At 43.9% G+C, this 18028-nt stretch overlaps 1 protein-coding gene across 4 annotated transcripts; it reads right to left on the reverse strand.

The window, feature by feature from the left end:
- Positions 1-1120: 1120 nt before the first annotated feature.
- LOC125903002 (uncharacterized) lies at positions 1121-17033 on the reverse strand. Of its 4 annotated transcripts, none has more exons than XM_049599576.1 (3): positions 16591-17032; positions 10295-14049; positions 1121-10264 (listed from the first exon to the last, which is right to left on the reverse strand). In XM_049599576.1, exons 2-3 carry the CDS (start codon positions 13838-13840, stop codon positions 1958-1960), a joined length of 11853 nt encoding a protein of 3950 aa, XP_049455533.1. In that variant the 5' UTR covers positions 13841-14049; positions 16591-17032; the 3' UTR covers positions 1121-1957. The 4 variants fall into 4 exon arrangements, with proteins under 4 accessions (XP_049455533.1, XP_049455531.1, XP_049455532.1 ...); XM_049599577.1 differs by having other exon boundaries at positions 2538-2673; positions 2987-14049; positions 16591-17033; XM_049599574.1 differs by having other exon boundaries at positions 1121-14049.
- Positions 17034-18028: the final 995 nt, after the last annotated feature.

Here is an 18028-nt window from a genome sequence, read left to right on the forward strand (position 1 = left end):
TTGAAGGAGCATACACAGCAAAGCGCTGAACATACATTTCCATCACCCAAGTTACTCTCAGAGTCCTGGGGTACTCCTCATCTGACGTCTTTCAATAAACTTTCAAGTGTTGATGTTCATAAATGTGATGTTTTTGTCTGCATGCATGCGTACATGCATTTATGTTTGCATGTGTTGCGTGTGTGTGTGTGTGGGACCTCTCCCTGTCTGGCTGCTGGACAGAGTGGCATGGGCTTGTCTCTGGCTGTGGTTGTCAGACTGTCCCAGTGGTATGAAGCCTGCTGCTTTATTGGGCAGGCTAAACTGCTGAGGCAGGGCTTCTGCTGGCGCTTCGAGCTCTGCCAAAGCCAAATGGATTTACACAACAGATTTAACCCTTCAGGTTGTATGTAGGATTCTCTGGAAAAGCCTGGATTCTTCAGAAAACGGACGTGCTGGGTTGAAACGGTGGTTACATCTACTCTAACCTTGACAAAATCATTTGTTTTGAAAAGATAGTAATTGCAAGCTGTTGTGAAAGTTGTAACAATTAAGGATCATGTGTAAAAGTGCCAAAATTATAGTTGGTGTGAGAAACATTATGACTTCTAAACTAGATCTTTTATTTGGGGTTTCCCCTCAAGTTTTCCTTTACATAAGTCTCAAGTTCAAGTCTTTGCTCCAGTAGAGGAATCGCTCTCCTCTGCCCTGCAGTGGTCAAAGCAGGTTACTGCTTCTCAGGGGATCAACAATATTTACAATGAACTGATGAGTATATGAAGGCAGACCGTGTATGTTATATCTGTATTGGTGAATCAAGGCAAATCAAAGCAAAGACACTTTCATACCATTATTCCTATCATTGGATCCCAAAGCTGCACTAGACAAAGACATGCACACAAATGTCATTAACAAAATGTTATTTTCTCTTTTGTGTTCATTAACTCTCTCAGGACATATAACTGTGCTCTTTCAATAACACTTTGTAATTGCCTTATGCACTCAGTAAAAAGACTCTTCATTTTGAGTCATTCAGACCCAGGGTACATTTCAAGAGTGGGAACAGGATGACAGTGGCAGTAATATTATATTGTTATTACAGCCCTCTGAGTAGTAAAATGAAATCAACCTGGGGCAGCAGTCTTTTATATTTCCTTTTTTATTTATTTATAACCTTTACAGTGTGATGTTTAAAGACAGTCATCGTGGTGAGAAATTATTTGGCTGATTGAACAAAGTGTGTTTTTTTGCCTGAAGAAGTCCATGTCACACAATTCTGAATCACAGCAACACAGAAACATTCTCACAAACTTCCAACTTTAAAAATGGACTACGTATGAAATTAAACCTTAAAAACAGCAATGATCACATCACCATGTTTTCACTTTGACACAGTGGTTGAATACACAAACTATGCTTTACACCATCTGCAGATATTTGATTGACGCTGTGGGTTTAACAATATTTCATGCATCACAAAATGCCAAAAGAAGGATTTCTCCAAAAAGAAAAAAGAATGAAAACTTAAGCAGGCCTGCCAGTGTTCATAGTAGAAACCAGTGTTTCTCTAAACTACTAAACACTACAGACACACTGTTGCCATTTGTATAATAACATATTTCTAGGTTTAGGAGGCAGCGGGATACTGATCATACTGTATACACAAGAAACATACCTTAGCTTCTCACATTCAAAAGTCAAATGGAATGGTGAACTTCTCCGTAACACACACACAAAAAAATAGCTCAACAGTTAATCTTCAAAATCAACAGCAGTAATTTAACAGCATCTCAGTGGGGCTTTTTAAAACTACAAACCAAAAACATTCTGAGACTATTCTCATTTACAAACACTTAAAATACTGCATATCATCATCCATTCATACTGTGCTTATGGGTATCTTTATTTTATCAAACACTTTATTTGGCTACTTGTCTGTGTTAGAACATCAACCCCGTTTGAGTAAAAGCTACCAGTCTCACCAGTCAGACACCTCCATAAAGTCCTCCAGTTCACCCATGGTTATTATATCACGGGACTGATATCGTGAGTGGGCTGAGCTTTCATTTTCATAAATGGAGCTTCCTGCAAGCTGGCTGTTTGTGTCACACTCTGGGAACGACTCATATGTGCCATGTGTGTTGTAAACTCTGTTATATGTTTTGTCCTTATCGTTAACTGTGTCCATGTATGGAGTCTTCTCTGGGCTGTAGCGATGCACTTCAGAGTTCTGTCCCGTTTCAGGTGCTGGATATCCGTAGATGTGGCTCTCCCTGACAGGCTGTTGGTCCTGGTGGGGAGTCACTGGGGCTGATGACCTGTGGTGGGGCACAGAGTTGATAGCAGGAGGTTGGTAGCCTTGGGGATAGCCATGGTTGCCTTGATAAAGAACAAGGGGCTTGCCAGCTGGAGATGCCTGGGATTGTTGCTGAAGCTTGACCTGCATGTGGGGTTGGAGCTGAGGTTGTGGGTACGTCTGCTGTGGCTGGGGTCGGGAGGTGCTCTGGCCGGACTCGCGTACATTCAGCTGAACATACTTTCCCGTCTCTGGGTCAAAGAAAGTCTTTGTTTTCACTTGAACTGGCACGTCCACCACGAAATACTGACCAGAGCCGAGGTCCTGCAGCACCTTACGCTGGGTCAGTGGGTAGGCCTGGGGATAGCTTGTCTCTACATGGTACTGTGTCACTGGAGCTGGGTGGTTGGCATGATGGAGAGTGGGAGAAGAGGGAATATGAGCAACTGTTTTAGGTGCAGCAGCGTGGGAAGCAGGGCCAGCAGCATTAGCCGGGGCAACAGGGAGGGAAACAGGAGCAGTAGCATGAGGTGAAGCAACTGCAAGTGAGATAGGGCCAGTGGCGTGAGGGGAAGCATAGAAAGAGCTGTGAGAAGATTGGTGCTCTGTGTGTGATGAAGGCAAGCTAGACCCCAATGTTGGAGCATGAGCGAGGGAGACAGGTGAGGAAAAATGGGGGGAAGCCACAGCTTGGCGGCTAGAGGAGCGTACCTCAGTGGAGGAGGAAGGAATACTGGAGCCTTCTTGAGGAGATTTCTCAACTCCAGCAGGGCTGTCTGCAGCAGTTTTGGATAACTCTTTTCTGATTCTCCGAGTAGTCAGCCTCTGAGCTCTGCGCAGGGCTTTCTCACTTTTTGGAGGAACAGTTGGAGGCTTGCCCAAAGAACGGGAGACATCACTGCTGAAGCTACAGGCTGATTCTGGCCTGTCATAATCATACACGCCTCGTACATCTGCCAGGTCTGCTGCACTGGTGGCAAAACTCTCCACATCCTCCGACATGTTGCTGATGACAGAGCGGGAGTCATCTTCATCAAAAACAATGCTCCTCCTGGAGTAAGGCCTGTGCTGCGGGAGAGGGGCCAAGTTATCCTGTGATGAGTATGTTGGCTGAAACGTAGAGGACTCTTTGATAGCAGCAAGTCTATTCAGCCCTGTGTCAGGATACACAGGAGTTCCAGCGCTGCGTCTCATTATCTCTTGCTCCTCCTCTCCTCTCTCAGACCCCCTGTCCATGGGTGAACCAACCCGGAAATCCTCTCCAAAGTTCTTGTGGAAGCGTGGTTTGACTGATTTGGTGAAAGAGGAACCTCTGAAGGTGTTATCCTTCACCCTGAACATTGAGGGCTTGACTCCCAGAGCAGGAGAGGAGGTGTTGGAGCGGGGCAGAGATGGAGCTGGAGATGCTGGGGCATGTGGCCGATGAGTCCTCGTGTAGGGTCCCGAGTCTTCAGTTGATCCAGGCCCTGATGGATTGTGTCTTTGTTGGGAGGGTAAAGGGGAACATAGCTGTCTCTCTCTGGGTTTCCTCTCTGATTCTGTCGAGGTGATGGCATAGTACTGGAGAGCATCTGTCCCCTGTGCTGCTCGTTTTTGCTCTTCCAACTGAATGGCTTTCTCCTTTTCTCTGTGAATTGCTAACTTTTCCTCTTCTCTCTTTTTTGCCCTGATCTCATCCTCTCTTTGAGCTAACATTTGTTCTCGTGCCACTCTCTTCTCCTCCGCTTTAAGTGCTGCCTTGTTCTTCTCTAGGAGTATGTTCCTCTCCTCTTTGACTTGTTTTTCTTCTAGCTGTTTTAGAATTGTCTTTTCTTTTTCAGCAGCTCTCCTCTCCTCCTCCTCCTTCTGAGTTTTTATCCGTTCCTTTCTCTGTCTCTGCTCTTCAATCTTTTGCTCCTGGATCTTTCTGATCATTTCCCTCTCTGAACTTTGAGCAGCTTTCTCCTCCTCTCTCTGCTTCTTTTTCTCCTCAACATCAGCAAGGATCTTCTCTTCTATCTGTTTAGCACGCCTTTGCACCTCAATCAGAGCAGCTTGCCTTTGTTCCTCAGTCAGAGCTGCCCTGCTTTGCTTCTCCTCCTTAGCAGCTCTCCTTTGCTGCTCCCCTTGAGCTCTCCGTTGCTTCTCCTCTTGAGCAGCTCTCCTCTGTTTCTCCTCTTGTGCTGCTCTCCTTTGTTGCTCTGCCTGTGCTGCTATTCTTTGCTGTTCCTCTTGTGCAGCTCTCCTCTGCTGCTCTTGTGCAGCTCTCCTTTGTTGTTCCTCTTGTGCTGCTCTCCTCTTCTGCTCCTCTTGTGCAGCTCTCCTTTGTTGTTCCTCCTGTGCAACTCTCCTCTGTTGCTCCTCTTGTGCAGCTCTCCTCTTCTGCTCCTCTTGTGCAGCTCTCTTCTGCTCCTCCTCCTGGGCAACTCTCCTCTGATGCTCCTCTTGCGCAGCTCTCCTCTGCTGCTCCTCTTGTTCAGCTTTACTCTGCTGCTCCTCTTGCGCAGATCTCCTCTGCTCCTCTTGTGCAGCTCTCCTCTGTTGCTCCTCTTGTGCAGCTTTCCTCTGTTGCTCCTCTTGTGCAGCTCTTCTCTGCTGCTCCTCTTGTGCAACTCTCTTCTGCTCCTCTTGTGCAGATCTTCTCTGTTGCTCCTCTTGTGCAACCCTCCTCTGTTGCTCCTCTTGTGCAACCCTCCTCTGTTGCTCCTCTTGTGCAGCTTTCCTCTGTTGCTCCTCTTGTGCAGCTCTTCTCTGTTGCTCCTCTTGTGCAACTCTCTTCTGCTCCTCTTGTGCAGCTCTTCTCTGTTGCTCCTCTTGTGCAACCCTCCTCTGTTGCTCCTCTTGTGCAGCTCTTCTCTGTTGCTCCTCTTGTGCAGCTTTCCTCTGCTGCTCCTCTTGTGCAGCTTTCCTCTGCTGCTCCTCTTGTGCAGCTCTCTCCTGCTCTCGCTGTTTCACCCTCTTCCTTTCTTCATTCACTTTTATCCGCTCCTCTTCCTCTCTCAGTTTTGCTCTACACTCCTCCTCAATCTTTATTCTCTTCTTCTCCTCGGTTTCTTTCATTCTCCTTTCTTGTTCTCTTTGCTTTGCTCTCATCTCCTCTTCTTTTTGAGCAGCTCTTTCTTCCTCTGCTCTTCTTTCTGCTTCTTTCTGTTTTTCCCGCCTCTCCTTGATCTTAATAGCAATGGCCTCCCGCTCTTTTGCTCTCCTCTCTTCCTCTCTCTGAGCAGCTCTCCTCTCTTCTTCAGCCAGGGAAGCTCTCCTCTCCTCTATCATCTGTTTTACTCTCAGATCCTCTGCTCTTTTCTCCTCTTCTATCTTAGAAACTTGTTTTTTCTCCACCTGCTTTGCTCTATGCTGCTGTTTTACTCCTGTTTCTTCATTCTTAGTTGCTGTGCTCTCCTCTGTGTTACTCACTTGCCCCACGAGTTTTTCATGTGGATTGGAGTTATCAAGTGGCTTTAGGTGTTGTGTCACAGAAGTGCCTCTTGGCGTGTTGACTGCAGAAGATGAAGTTGTTGCTTGCAGGGGAGGATTGTTTGGCTGATGAATACTTTGTTCTACCTGACAAACTTTGTGGGTATCAGTTTGAAACACTTGCTCTTCACGTCTCTGGGTCTTAAGATGATTTGTTGGTGACTTGTGTCTTTCTTTGACATGTTGTGCATGTTTTGCCCCAGTGTCTAATACACCTTCATTGGCTTTGGCATCTAACAGCATTTTCTCTTGTCTTTCTTTGTCTCCCAGTTTGAACATCCCCGTCCGCTGGTGTTCTTTGTCTGTAATAGGAAATACTAAGGGCTTGGGCTCTTTGTTCACTTTGGAGCTGACCTCTGTCTTAGTTGGCAAACTTTTCTCTTTCACAGAGAGGTCTGGTGGGTCAACAGTGAATACTGGACGTCTGCTATGACGAGTCTGTATTAGTGGAAAGAATCCCTCCTTTTTGTTGGGTGGGAATTCCTGAATTGTGTTTGCCTCATCTTCTGAAACAATTACTTTTAACCTGGCATAGTCTGCAATAGCTGATATCTCAGGTATTGTGGATACCCTTTCTTTGGGTTTTGGTTTAACTTCATCTTTTTCTTTAACTGTATTTTCTCTTGTCGGGTGTAAATTCCGGTCTTTCTGTCTTTCCCTTGCTGATAAACTGGAATGGTTCTCTGTGTGATGTTTTCTGATAAGAATAGCTTGACCTGCCTCCGTCTTCTCATTTTTATTACTCTGTCTCTCAGTGGGACCATCGCTCTGTTTTGAAGCCAGATTATCATCTGTTTCCCTGTTTTTCCTTTTCATGTTCTCTTCTTGAACGCCTACTGAGCCTGATTCCAGTGTTTTCCTTATACTTTCATCCAAAATAAAGACTTCATTTTTTCCCACAGTGCATGATTCATTACTGATAGCTGCCTTGTTTGGTAGTAATCCTGGAAGTTCCCTTTCCTTTGAAACAGCATCTGACTTATCACCTACATTTGTACAATTGGATGGTTCATCAATTGTTTCTTCTACCCCTTGCACTTGAAAGTAGTCTCCCTCCATTGGTCGTATCTTCGATTCATCCACTGATTTCCTGCTTTTAGTTACTTTTTCAGGCTTTCTATTTTCAGCTTGAGTGTTCTCACTGGTTGCACTCATGCTGCTCTGTTGACTGCTGGTTTTCAGTGAATCTGACAGATTTCTCACACTGGACAACATGCCTTGCGCCCCCAAGTTGTCTTCCAAACTGTCTTTCATCGCCTTCTCCCAGCTGGATGAAGTGAGATCTTTGCTTCTGTCTTCATTGTTTAAAGTGCTCACCTTTTCTTCATGACTAGGTGATGCAACTTGTTTAGGTTCATTTGCTGCAGCTACATCAGAAGGGACAGTGGTGACATGATGTTTTCCCGCCATCTTCAGGTCATCCTTCTCTGTCACTGCTGGCACAACTCTGATGGCAATGCCACCTATATGCACCTCACCTTCCACTGGATCATTTTCTCCACTGTGTGTTTCGTTATACTGATGTTTTGGAGATTCATCTGTGTTTTCATTCTCAGTTATATGGGTAGATGGACTGGGTGTATCAAATGGCTTTGGTGGTCTTAAATCACATCTCTTTTCTTCCACTAGGGGTGCACTCTTGTCATTTGTGTTCCTGCTATTGGATGGATTTATGACTGTTGACATATCTTCTTTCACTGACGGCTGGATGTCATGTTTTATCAGAGTTCTAGCATCAGCTCTGTTTGGATTATTCATGTCGTTGATTGCTGTGTTCACCACTTTGGCCATAAAGTTCTCATTGGTTTCTGCTGCTGGTCTTGTTTGTGGGTTTTTCTCTTTGGTAGTGGTCTTTACTTCATCTGTCTTTATGCCATTTGCTGGGATTTCTTTTGGTGTTTCGTTTGAGCAGTCTTTCGTTTCACATTCTATTATGTCCTCTTTGTAGAGAAGGGGTTGAGTTTCAGCCAACACTTTATTTTTAGCAGGTACAGTGACTGTGGGGGGCACACCTTTTTCAGCCAGTGGCTCTTGGAGTTGTGTTACCCTTTGGGGTCTTGCATTTACAGAAAAACTCCCCTGCTGGAGATCAGTCCTTTTGACAGTGACATTTTCAGACACATTGTTCTGTGTTGCCTCTGGTGTTGACGTTTCTTGTATGTTTTCAGGAGGATCATTCACACCACCTTCAGTTTGATCTTCCTTCACTGTAGAATGAGTGTTCTGCACAGCCATATCCTTTGGCTGTATGATGCCAGCTTCCCTTGAAGACATATTTACTTTACTTACATCCAAGCCTGAGCTGGGATGATGTTTATCTGGCTCTGAGTTACTGCACTCCTTCTCTTTTGCATTCATTTGTTCTTGAGTGCTGTTATTCCCCCAACCAGTGTTGACAGATGTCTTTCTTTCTCGTACAGTTACCATTATTCCTGTGATTTGCAAGCTGTCATCATCCACTGGGGTATCATTCTGACTTAAGACCAGATTTAGTGAAGGTGCTGACTCCTCGTGAACTGTGTCATCTTTACTTGCACCCTTTTCTGTTGACATTTGTTTGGAGCTTTCAGCTTTGTCCAGAGCTGTAGCTTGTGATGGAGCCTCTTTCCTTTTGTTGAGATGGTCAGTGTTTACAGCAGGATTGTCTTTAAGTCCCTCTTTCTGCTTTCCAGAGTTTTCAACATGATTTGCTTCCTGTTTGTCTTGCATGTTCTTGGTTGCCTTCTCTTTACTTTGTATTGGCGACTTAATTCCAGATTGATTCTGTTTCTTTTGATTTCCTGCCATTTCGTCTGAGCTCATTGTATGACTTCCTGTCTGTTTTGTTTCTGCGGGTGGTTTTGGCACCTTGTCATTGCTCTTCATTGGTTCTTTGGGAACTTGCTTCTGTGGATGATCTACTAACTGAGTTGTGGTTGCTACAGACTTGACTGGTATTGTAGCAGAACTGGGAGGTATGACAGACTTGACTGGTTCCATCTGTATTCCTGAAGGCTCTGTCTGGTGCTTTGGTGTTATATTACTTGACATTGTGCTTTCATGCTTTTTAGACACTTCCTGTGATGGTGGCCTTTGTCGGATATTACTGCTCTGACTACCTGCTAACATCTTGGTGGAATTTTTGGACATAATCCCATCTCGAACAGCAAAGCCCTTTTCTTTAATAGCTGAAATCTCTTTTTCAGCATGAGCTTTAATCTTGGAAGTCAGAATCTCCTGCTTGGTCTGTGCTCTCTCTTTATGGGACAATGCTTTGGGAGGAGTAAAATGCTGCTCTTTACCTGGACCTACGCTGTGCTCAGTTGACTTGGGTTTTCTTTCAAGGGAGATAGATTTGGGCAAATCAGAGTCCCTTTGCTGTGTCACATCAGTGTGTTTCAGAGGGTCATGTTTTTCCAACTTTTCAACCCTGTCATCCTTCAGTTTGTCAGTGACAGGGTCACTATTTGCTCTTTTATCTACATTGGTAGATAAATCATTACCACTGGACAATTTGAATTCTTTTAATGATTCACTGTAAACATACTGACTTTCTGTCACTTCACTGAATTTAAAGTTGTCTACTTCCTCCTTATTTTCTGTGTTAGTTATTGCAGATTTGCTTGTAAGACTAGATTTATCTTTTGATTTTTCATTATTCATTGTCTCAACTTTATCTAGAGATAAAGCTGGTGTTTCACTGCCATCATTTGACGAAACATTTCCTGCAGCTGATGCTTTGTTTCCTTTTGGCGAAGTTGTATCAATAAAACCATATTTCTCTCTAATACGCTCATAATCATCAGCCCCTCTGTTAGCTTGATCTATACTTTGCCTGCTAACAACTGATTCTTCCCTCTGTTGATGGATTTGCTTTGCCTGGTCTTGATCTTTGTGCGCTTCATTTTTATTGGCATTTACCTTTGAAGGAACATCTGTCTTACTCGCATTCTCTTTTGTGAGAACTATATTTCTGATTTTGTCTTTTTGCTCTCCTTTCATTTTCTCCTTTATTTTAGCCAATTCTGCTTTAGCTTTAGCTAACTCTGTCTTGACTCTCTCAACTTTATCTGGCTCACTTTTGACCTGTTGTGTCATTGTGAGTTTTGCTGCAGGTTTAGCTGCCCTGTCCAGCATGTTCTCTGTTTTTGTTAGCTGTCCTTTAGCTAACTGCAATTTGGTTTGTTCCCACTTTGCTTGCTCTGCCTGTCTCTCTTTGGCTTTACTCAGCAGTGCTGATATTTGCTCTTCATTTACTCGACCTGCATGAATTGAATCTTTCTCAGCTTTCTCTTGTTTAACATGCTCGGCCTGAATGTGGTTTGCTTTGACCTTTCCCACCTCTAGTATCTTAGCTTTCTCCTGTTCTGCTTTAGTTTGTTGCTCTTGTATCTTCTCTAATTTTGCTTGTTCTGCTTTTCTGCGCTCTGCTTCAGCCTGTTCTGCTTTAACCTTTTCTGTTCCGATTTGTTCGGCCTCCATCCTCTCCCTTTCAACTTGTTCTGCACGAACCTGTTCTTCCTCAATTTGCTCCGCTTTGATCCCTTCTCTTCTTGCCTGTTCGGTTTTAACTTGCCCTGTTCTTGCCTGCCCAGCTTGCTCAGTCTTTGCCTGTTTAGTTTTTATGTTTTCTTCTTTTGGCCTCTTGTCTGCAGCTTGTTCTGCTTTGACCTGCTCACCCTGCTCCTCTTTCAAGTGCTTGGCTCCCATTTCCTCTGTATTGTTTCTTTGCTCTTCTGTTACTCTCTGTTCTCTGATTTGCTTTGCCTGTGTCTCTTCCTCTCTGGCACATTCTAGTTGTTTTTCTGTGGACTTTTCTGTCCGTTCTTCTTTTATTTTCTCCTCTTTAATGTGTTCTGCTTCGGCCTGGTTTACTCTCTCGTGCTCTGTTAGTTCTTCTTTGGCCTGTTCTGGTTTGACTTTCTCTGAGCCAGTCTGCCCTGCTAAAATTAACCTAGCCGACTCTGCTTTGGGCTGCTCCACTTGAGCCCAGTGCTGACCCTTTGCCAGCTCTGCTTGGGCGTGTTGTGCTTTTATATGCTCTGCCATGGCTGGTTCAGTTCTGGCCATGACCTCAGCAGACTGTCTGTCTTTTACCTGATTTGCCAGTGAGGGACCAGACGTATTATCAGGGTTGGATAATGAACTTTTCTGCATATTATGTTCAAACAGTGGTTTAACTTCTACTGGTTGCAGACTTTGTGTTTCACACATCTTTGGAATCGGCGTATGTTGTTTTCTCTGGCTTGTTTCTTGTGTGATCATACTTTTGTCTTTATTAGAGTACAACATGTGTTGATTTCTGTACTCTTGATCAGTATATCTGTTATAGTTCTGTGTCAAATAATTATCTTTCATTTCATTTTCCTTATTGAGTCCGTAATACTGTTGAAGGACATGTTTGTCCTGAAAAGCTCCAGGTTGCTGTTGTCCATAATATGCTGGATTGTCTGTAGCGTCATTACTAAATGGAGGATATTGTGGGATTTGGTTTGACATGTTGGGATTGACCACCCCAGCTGTTTTATGAGAAGATGTTCCAACTCCAAAACTCTCCCTTGACTCTATTTTCTCAAGCTCTGTATTTATACTTTGCTGATTTCCCCCTCTGTATTTGTCTCTCTGTAAATTTAGTTCCTCCTTTATCATAGCTGCTCTTTGGTAAGCCTGTGCATGTTGGTCTTTTTCCGCTAAGGCTGTTATCTCTTGTTTCCATGGAGAGACAGCTGCTTTCAGACTGAGATTTTCTGTGTCTTGGCTGTTAGTCTGTCTCCACCTATCCTGTGAGGACAAATTACTGTAATCATGTTTGTTGTCTTTGAGCTGCTGATATCTATCCACCTTTGTGAATTCCCTTCCCACTGTTTCATTAAAATGTTGCTCAGCATTTGCCTTACTTATTAAATATTCTCTAGGTTGATTGTTGTCAGCATTTAGCCGCTGTGTTTCTGCCACTGTGTAAGACGGTTTAAGCCAGTATGCATCTCCTCCCAGAGTCTCTGCATTATTGATCATGCCTTGCTTATAGGGAGTAAATGACGATAAGTCTTCATGGAGGTTCTGTCCATTAGCCAGCTGATTGCCAGCATAATTTTCAGGTATGAAGCCAGTGAACCCAGGTTGATGAACCATCTCACTTTGCATGTGAGTTGTCTGGTAATCACTTGAAGGGTATTCTGAATATTGGCCTACATGTGCAGGATAAGAATTTGGTGCTGTAAGTGCCAATCCAGGGCTTTGATACTGGTTCACATACTGATGCGAAGCCACATTTGCCCTGTTGAATTCCTCCACCTGGGGAAACTGAAAGTCTGGATCTGGAAAGTCAGGGATGTCTATTACAGTGTCTCTTGGCTCCTGGATAGACGGCTGCTTGTTCTTCTCCAGTGTTTCCAAGCCTTTAAATTTAGTAGGACTGTAGGTGCTTTTCACTCTTTTCCTATTGTCTTTGAGATTGAAGAGTAGGCTTGTGGCTCTGGATTTGTAGTTTGACATCCTGACATCAGGAGTGGCTCCCCTGCTTTCTGCTCGCACTGGAGCATGTTCTACAGGTTGAGGGGAGGCTGCATACTGCCGGACCTCTGATGTCTCTACTTCCTGTTGTGGATGGACTAACGGTGTGAGCAACTGGCTGATGCTGAAGGGAGTTGTGCTTGTGTTATTGCTGACAACATTCGGTGCCACTGTTTCTGCATTGTTGCCAAAGGGAATAAAATTATCATTGCTACAAAACACTCCTTGTTGATTTTCTACCATCCCTGTTGTGATACCTTGCTCTGTCATCATTTTGAGTTTTTGCTGGAGGGCTTTGACGGAGCTGATGGTGTCCTGGACACGTCGAGACATGTCGCTGGAAGGTGATGCAGTTGATGGCCGTTGAGATTGGAGCCTGTTAGATCCCAAGCTCTGCGTCCGCTTCCTGTGGGGGTAATGTCCTGTTAATTCTGACTCACAGCGCTTCTCCACGGCTGCAGCTCTCTGCAGCATTGTGGATGTTGAGGTGGGGCGCGGAAGAGAGGGAGGGACCGCAGGGGCCAAGTTATTCCTTTGGTGTCTGATGCCCCTCTCATCAAACCTATAGGGAGCCTGTGGTTGGGCCTCCAGTGAAAGCTCCCTGTACATTGGTGTCTCATACCATTTAGGGAACTCTGAACAGTGCATAAACCCTGAGACTTCTCCTCTGTGAAAGGGAAACCGGTTATGGTCCCTCCATACCTTGAAGGGACTAAACTCACTGTGAATAAAGAAGTTAGAGTTACAGTTGACCTGCGCGGACATGCTGTGTTTACTGTGGGAAGATCTCATAAAGGAAGATGCAGAATTCATGTGAGCCACTGCTGCTACTTCAGAGGAGTAGAAGTTGGTGTCTTGAGATGAGAATGGGCCAGCTGGGGGGAAATGACCACTGTTAAAGTTCTGCTGGTAAGATGTAGAGAACTCAGAAAGTTCCCTTTGGATACTCATCAGAGCTGATTTGTCCCAGCTTGGTTCATCATTCCACTCTCTGAGTTTACCATCCATCCCTGCTCCATCCCTTTGTCCCTCTGAGTTAAAAGCTCTGATCAGAGAGGAAACTCTGGAGCGGCTTCTGCGTTGCTGTGAACTCAACTCTGTGGCTCCATTGCTGAGGAAGGACAGCTGTTCTTCCCTCAGAGATGCCTCATTTTGAGAGGTTTCCACAAAGGAGTGCTGGAATGTGGCAGAAACCCTCCCCTGTGTCCTTTCCCCATAAACCTCCCACTGTGGATCTCTCTGGATCTCAGCCCCATACATTCCTCCATGGATCCAGTCCTGTCCGTACTGCTGCATCCTGAGACTGAAGCTCTCATGTGCTGCTCTCTTAAGTTCCTCCCTCTCCCTGTCCTCTCTGTCTCTGTCCATGCCACTCTGGCCAAAGGCCAGCTGTCTGTCTCTCTGGATGCAGGGAGAAGATGAACCCAGGTCTGAGTCATTGTAAACAGCCTCATCTCCAATGCAGAGACTCCTGAATGCTCGATCTGTCAGACTGCTGACCTCACGGTCAGTCTCATCCAGAAAGGACCCACCGCTGGAGGTGTCACTGTAGCCTCCATCACTGTGCTTTCGATGTCCGCCACTCTTTCGGCCTGAGCGGCGCTTCTCAACTGATGTCATGATGCAGGATGGCTAGCAAAGAGCACTGTGCTCAGTTGTTCAGTCATTCATGCAATCCCAGACCTCAAAATTATACACTGTCTGCTGCTGGAGCTACAGGACCCAGAGTTTGGGGCCCTCAGTCAGGATCTTCTACAGCAAGTAGCTCCTAAGACATGGCGCCTTTTAGTTGGCCTCTGTCCAAAAATATCCTGGAATTTCTTCTTTTCCTGCAGGAGAAAAGAAAGGAGAATTAGCCTGGACCTGAACATGCACTCACACAACCATTCATCTTAAAATAAAGAGCTTTATAATAGTGTTTGCATGATGTGTGTGATGTATTTCAACCTTGATCAAAGGCCTTGCTCTGATGTGAGATCATTTAAAAACCTGTAACTCATTTGGTGTTGTACTTATTTTATGATAGTTGGCCTTGATAAGAAGCTTTTTTCCCTTTGCATTAAGCAACAATGTACTGTATGTGGTTCTTAAAACAGCTCTGCAAATCCTTCTACTCAGTCACTATGACCTTCAGAGACATGTTGTGAATAAAACTACACTGTTGCTAGGCACAGCAAAGACAGCCTCACGTGAGTTATTTTGGGAAAGCAGGGCGCATCGGTACCAACTTAGATGACCACACACACAGACACACACGCACACACACTCATGGACACAATTGACATTGGTTTAACCGTAATCAGAGTTTTTAAGTAACGAACACAAAATGTCACATTATCAAAGTGTTAATAATAATAGGAAGTTAGACAAGTCAGACCAGCAGGTTCGACTTCCACCAAGTTGTTTCTCTTTTGAACAGAAGAGTCAGTAAGTCTGGTGATGACCAGTAAACTGACACATTACATTGAAAACTAATCTTGTGGTGAAACCCCTTTGGTTTTACTACAGTACAGACAGCAGGTGAAAAGCAGTTTAAATATCCTTACGTAGAAGCACAGCTAAATTGAGATTTCAGAGGTAAAATTAGAAAGTTTATTGCCGGTATAAGTACATAATCTCTCATCGTAAATGTTCCAGTGTGACATTTAAATTAGTAAAAGCCAACTGTGTTTAAAGGTCTAGTGTGTGGGATTTAGTGGCATCTAGTGTCTGAAGTTGCAGATTGCAGCCAACTGAAACTTCTCCTGCATGCCAAGTGTGTATAGGAGAACTTCGGTGGCGGACGAAAATGTGAATGGCGCTGTGTAGAGACAGTGTTTGATTAGTTCAACCTGGGCTAATGTAGAAACATGGTGGTGTCTGAGGAAGAGGACCCACCTGATATAAATGGCTCATTCTGAGGGACTGAAAACACAGTTCTTATTTTCTGGTGATTGTACACTAAAGAAAACATGCTTATTATATTATATTTCTGCCCCTAAATTATACACACTGGACCTTTAAATACATTGTCATTACCAAAATGACCAATGTATAAAATAAAAAGTATATAAAGCATAAAACAAATAGCAGAGTTAAATAATAAGGTCTTTTTTGTGCAAATCTTTTTTTTCATAAATAAAATCTGTGTTTTCTGGTCTGTAAATCTGATACAGAAAAGGTCATGGGTGAGTGCTGTGACATGTGTGTATCTGTTGACGTCATAGCTTCTCCTAGCCTTGTTTCTCTCACTCATCACCAGTAAGCTGGCTGCTGCGTATAGCTCATGGAGAGCCTTCAAAACTACATTTGTAATAAACTGGATTTAAAATGTAAAAATGATACAATGCAAAACATACTTAAAAAATAAAACTTGTGATTAAAAATACTGCTCAACATCTCAGTAATAAAATGTTCTTTCATCCAACCTAGGGCCCTCTTATAGCCTTCTCATCACACACTCCCTCCGTTGTGCTTTTAAATAAAAAGTTTGCACATTTAAATGCAACAAGGTGATGTCATGGGTATTTTCTGGTTAAATTAACTGCAGCTGCCGGGCAGCCGTCACCTTGCTCAAAATATCCAGTAGTTCATTAATATCTTCTGACCTGGAGGCTGTCCATGTCATATGAATCTACATAACAGTTACACACCGCACCTCTGTACTGCTTGGATAAATCACTATCACGTGAAACTGGTGCAGAAATTAAAGGAAGTTTAAAAATGTCATGCAACACCTTTCTCCTGAAACAAAACAGCAACTTAGGTAAGGGCATGCCTTTTATGATAACATTCACTTTCAGCATCCTAAGAAAATGTTCAAAAGACAAGAATCTTCAAACATCAGAAAGTAGCATTCAAAACTCATGCACGGTTAAGAGTAACTGACCCTAATTTGAGTCCTTTTCTGCAGCACTAATCTCATGTCAAACTGTCAGGGTGATTTCTGTTAATTCTTGCATGTGACAGGTTTATTTTTGTCCAGTGACGGGCCTCCAACTCTAAAACCTGACACCAAAGAGGCCTCATTTTCAGAGGCACTGTGGCCCAAACCAAGACTGACCGGCAGCAAATGTGTCAAATCTGAGAGCAGAGGGGGTATGACTAAATGTTTATAAATGTCAGCAACTGTCAGTGGAATAAAATAAAATTCTGCTAGTCAATACCTTTAGTGAGTGAATGTGTATTTAAAGCAGAGATTTTTTTTCATACGTTTTCATTTATCTACATGAAAATGTCCACTCTTACACTTAAATTCACTAAAAAATGACAGTGCATGGATGTGTGAAAGGTTAAGTATATCTCTTGTTTCTGAGGTTTTTATTCTATATCATTCTTAAAGTGTCCCTTCTTCAGCATGAACAAGAATGTAGAGTGAGCTGTTGTCTTACCTTCCAGTTTTATAATCCATAACATGGGCCTTATCGTAAAACGCTCCCCAAAAAGGCCGTGCTGATCTGATCCTGCCCTCTCACCTCACACAAGCCCTCTCTGGCACCTCTGACTCTTCCTATTGACAACAATCCAAAGCAAAAACCTCTATGTAGTCCACAGTCAGGTCTTTGAGCATCTGACCAGAGGCGGGCAGCGGGGCTTGGGGCTGGTGACCAGACAGAAATAGAGGAGTTGTCCCAGAGAGAGTGTCCACCATGGGGGGACAGAATGAGGGCTTGAGCTCGCATGCAGATCTGTGAGATCCTTTGGTGTCGAGTGTCACACGGATGAAACAAACAGCCTCTCAACTATTTATAAATCTGGACGGCTAACTGTCGACCATTAGCAGTGAGAGTTAATAGTCACAAAGTGTTAAAACTGGCTGAGGAGGTTGTGGGGTCAAAACCAGGAGAAAAACCTAATATCCTAAAGGTGTGTTATTATTGTGGGTGTTGGGTGGAGGCGGGAATGTAGTTTGGGTGCCCCTCTGGGAGATATAAATAGCTCATTTGCCTCACGCTAGAGTGCCACCCTCTTCGTTGAACAGAACTGCCAAGTACTATATGGAGTGTCAACAAGTGGCTTCTGGTCACCACCTGCTATCATCACCATAGACTCAAATATAGCCTTCTATTGACCATGAGACCATATGACAGACAGGTTTCAGCAGATTTAGTTTTCATTTTTAAGAAGTGTTTTCATTTAAGGTTAAAGGTTTTTTTATTCAATGGCACACATCAGAGATGTTTGTGGATTTCACACTCAACTATGGAAGTCTAATCTCCCTCGCTACAGCCTCACTCACCCCCCAGCTGAAAAGGCCATAAGGCAGAGGAAGGGGAGGAACTGTACCTCCCCCTTTCACCCCTGATTCTCCCTCCCCTCCGACAGCCCGCTGCTATAATAGGAGATTGCTGTAGCAGATAGTTTCCTGGGATTCTTGGCGGGTGCAGGGCTGGTCTGGCGGGATGATGGACACACACACATGGGCCCTAATGGAGACGCACTCCTCCATGTATGCCTACACACACACACACACACACACACACACATACACACAGATGGTTTTGCATGCAGCTCACTAAACTTCGGGAAAGGCTGAAGTAATCCCTTTTTACCCTTTTTACCTAATCTCTTTCCTCCCCTCTAAACAATCCCTGTGGCAGATCTTCCCATAAGTGACATAGGCATTTTTTATTTTTATTTTTTTGACATTCAAAAAAATTGAACATGAGAGAAATGGAGTGTATGTGGAGAGCATTAAAGAGAAAACAAAAAGCCTTCCAGGGTGCAGTACAAAAACAAGAAGATGAAATTTGCTAATTAGGACATACAGTATTCTCTTATTGTTTATTGTTCATTATCATTGTTTGTAGCTATGTTGTTTATTTGTTT

Source organism: Epinephelus fuscoguttatus, linkage group LG16, assembly GCF_011397635.1.
Source record: "Epinephelus fuscoguttatus linkage group LG16, E.fuscoguttatus.final_Chr_v1".
NCBI classification, from domain to species: Eukaryota; Metazoa; Chordata; class Actinopteri; order Perciformes; family Serranidae; genus Epinephelus; species Epinephelus fuscoguttatus.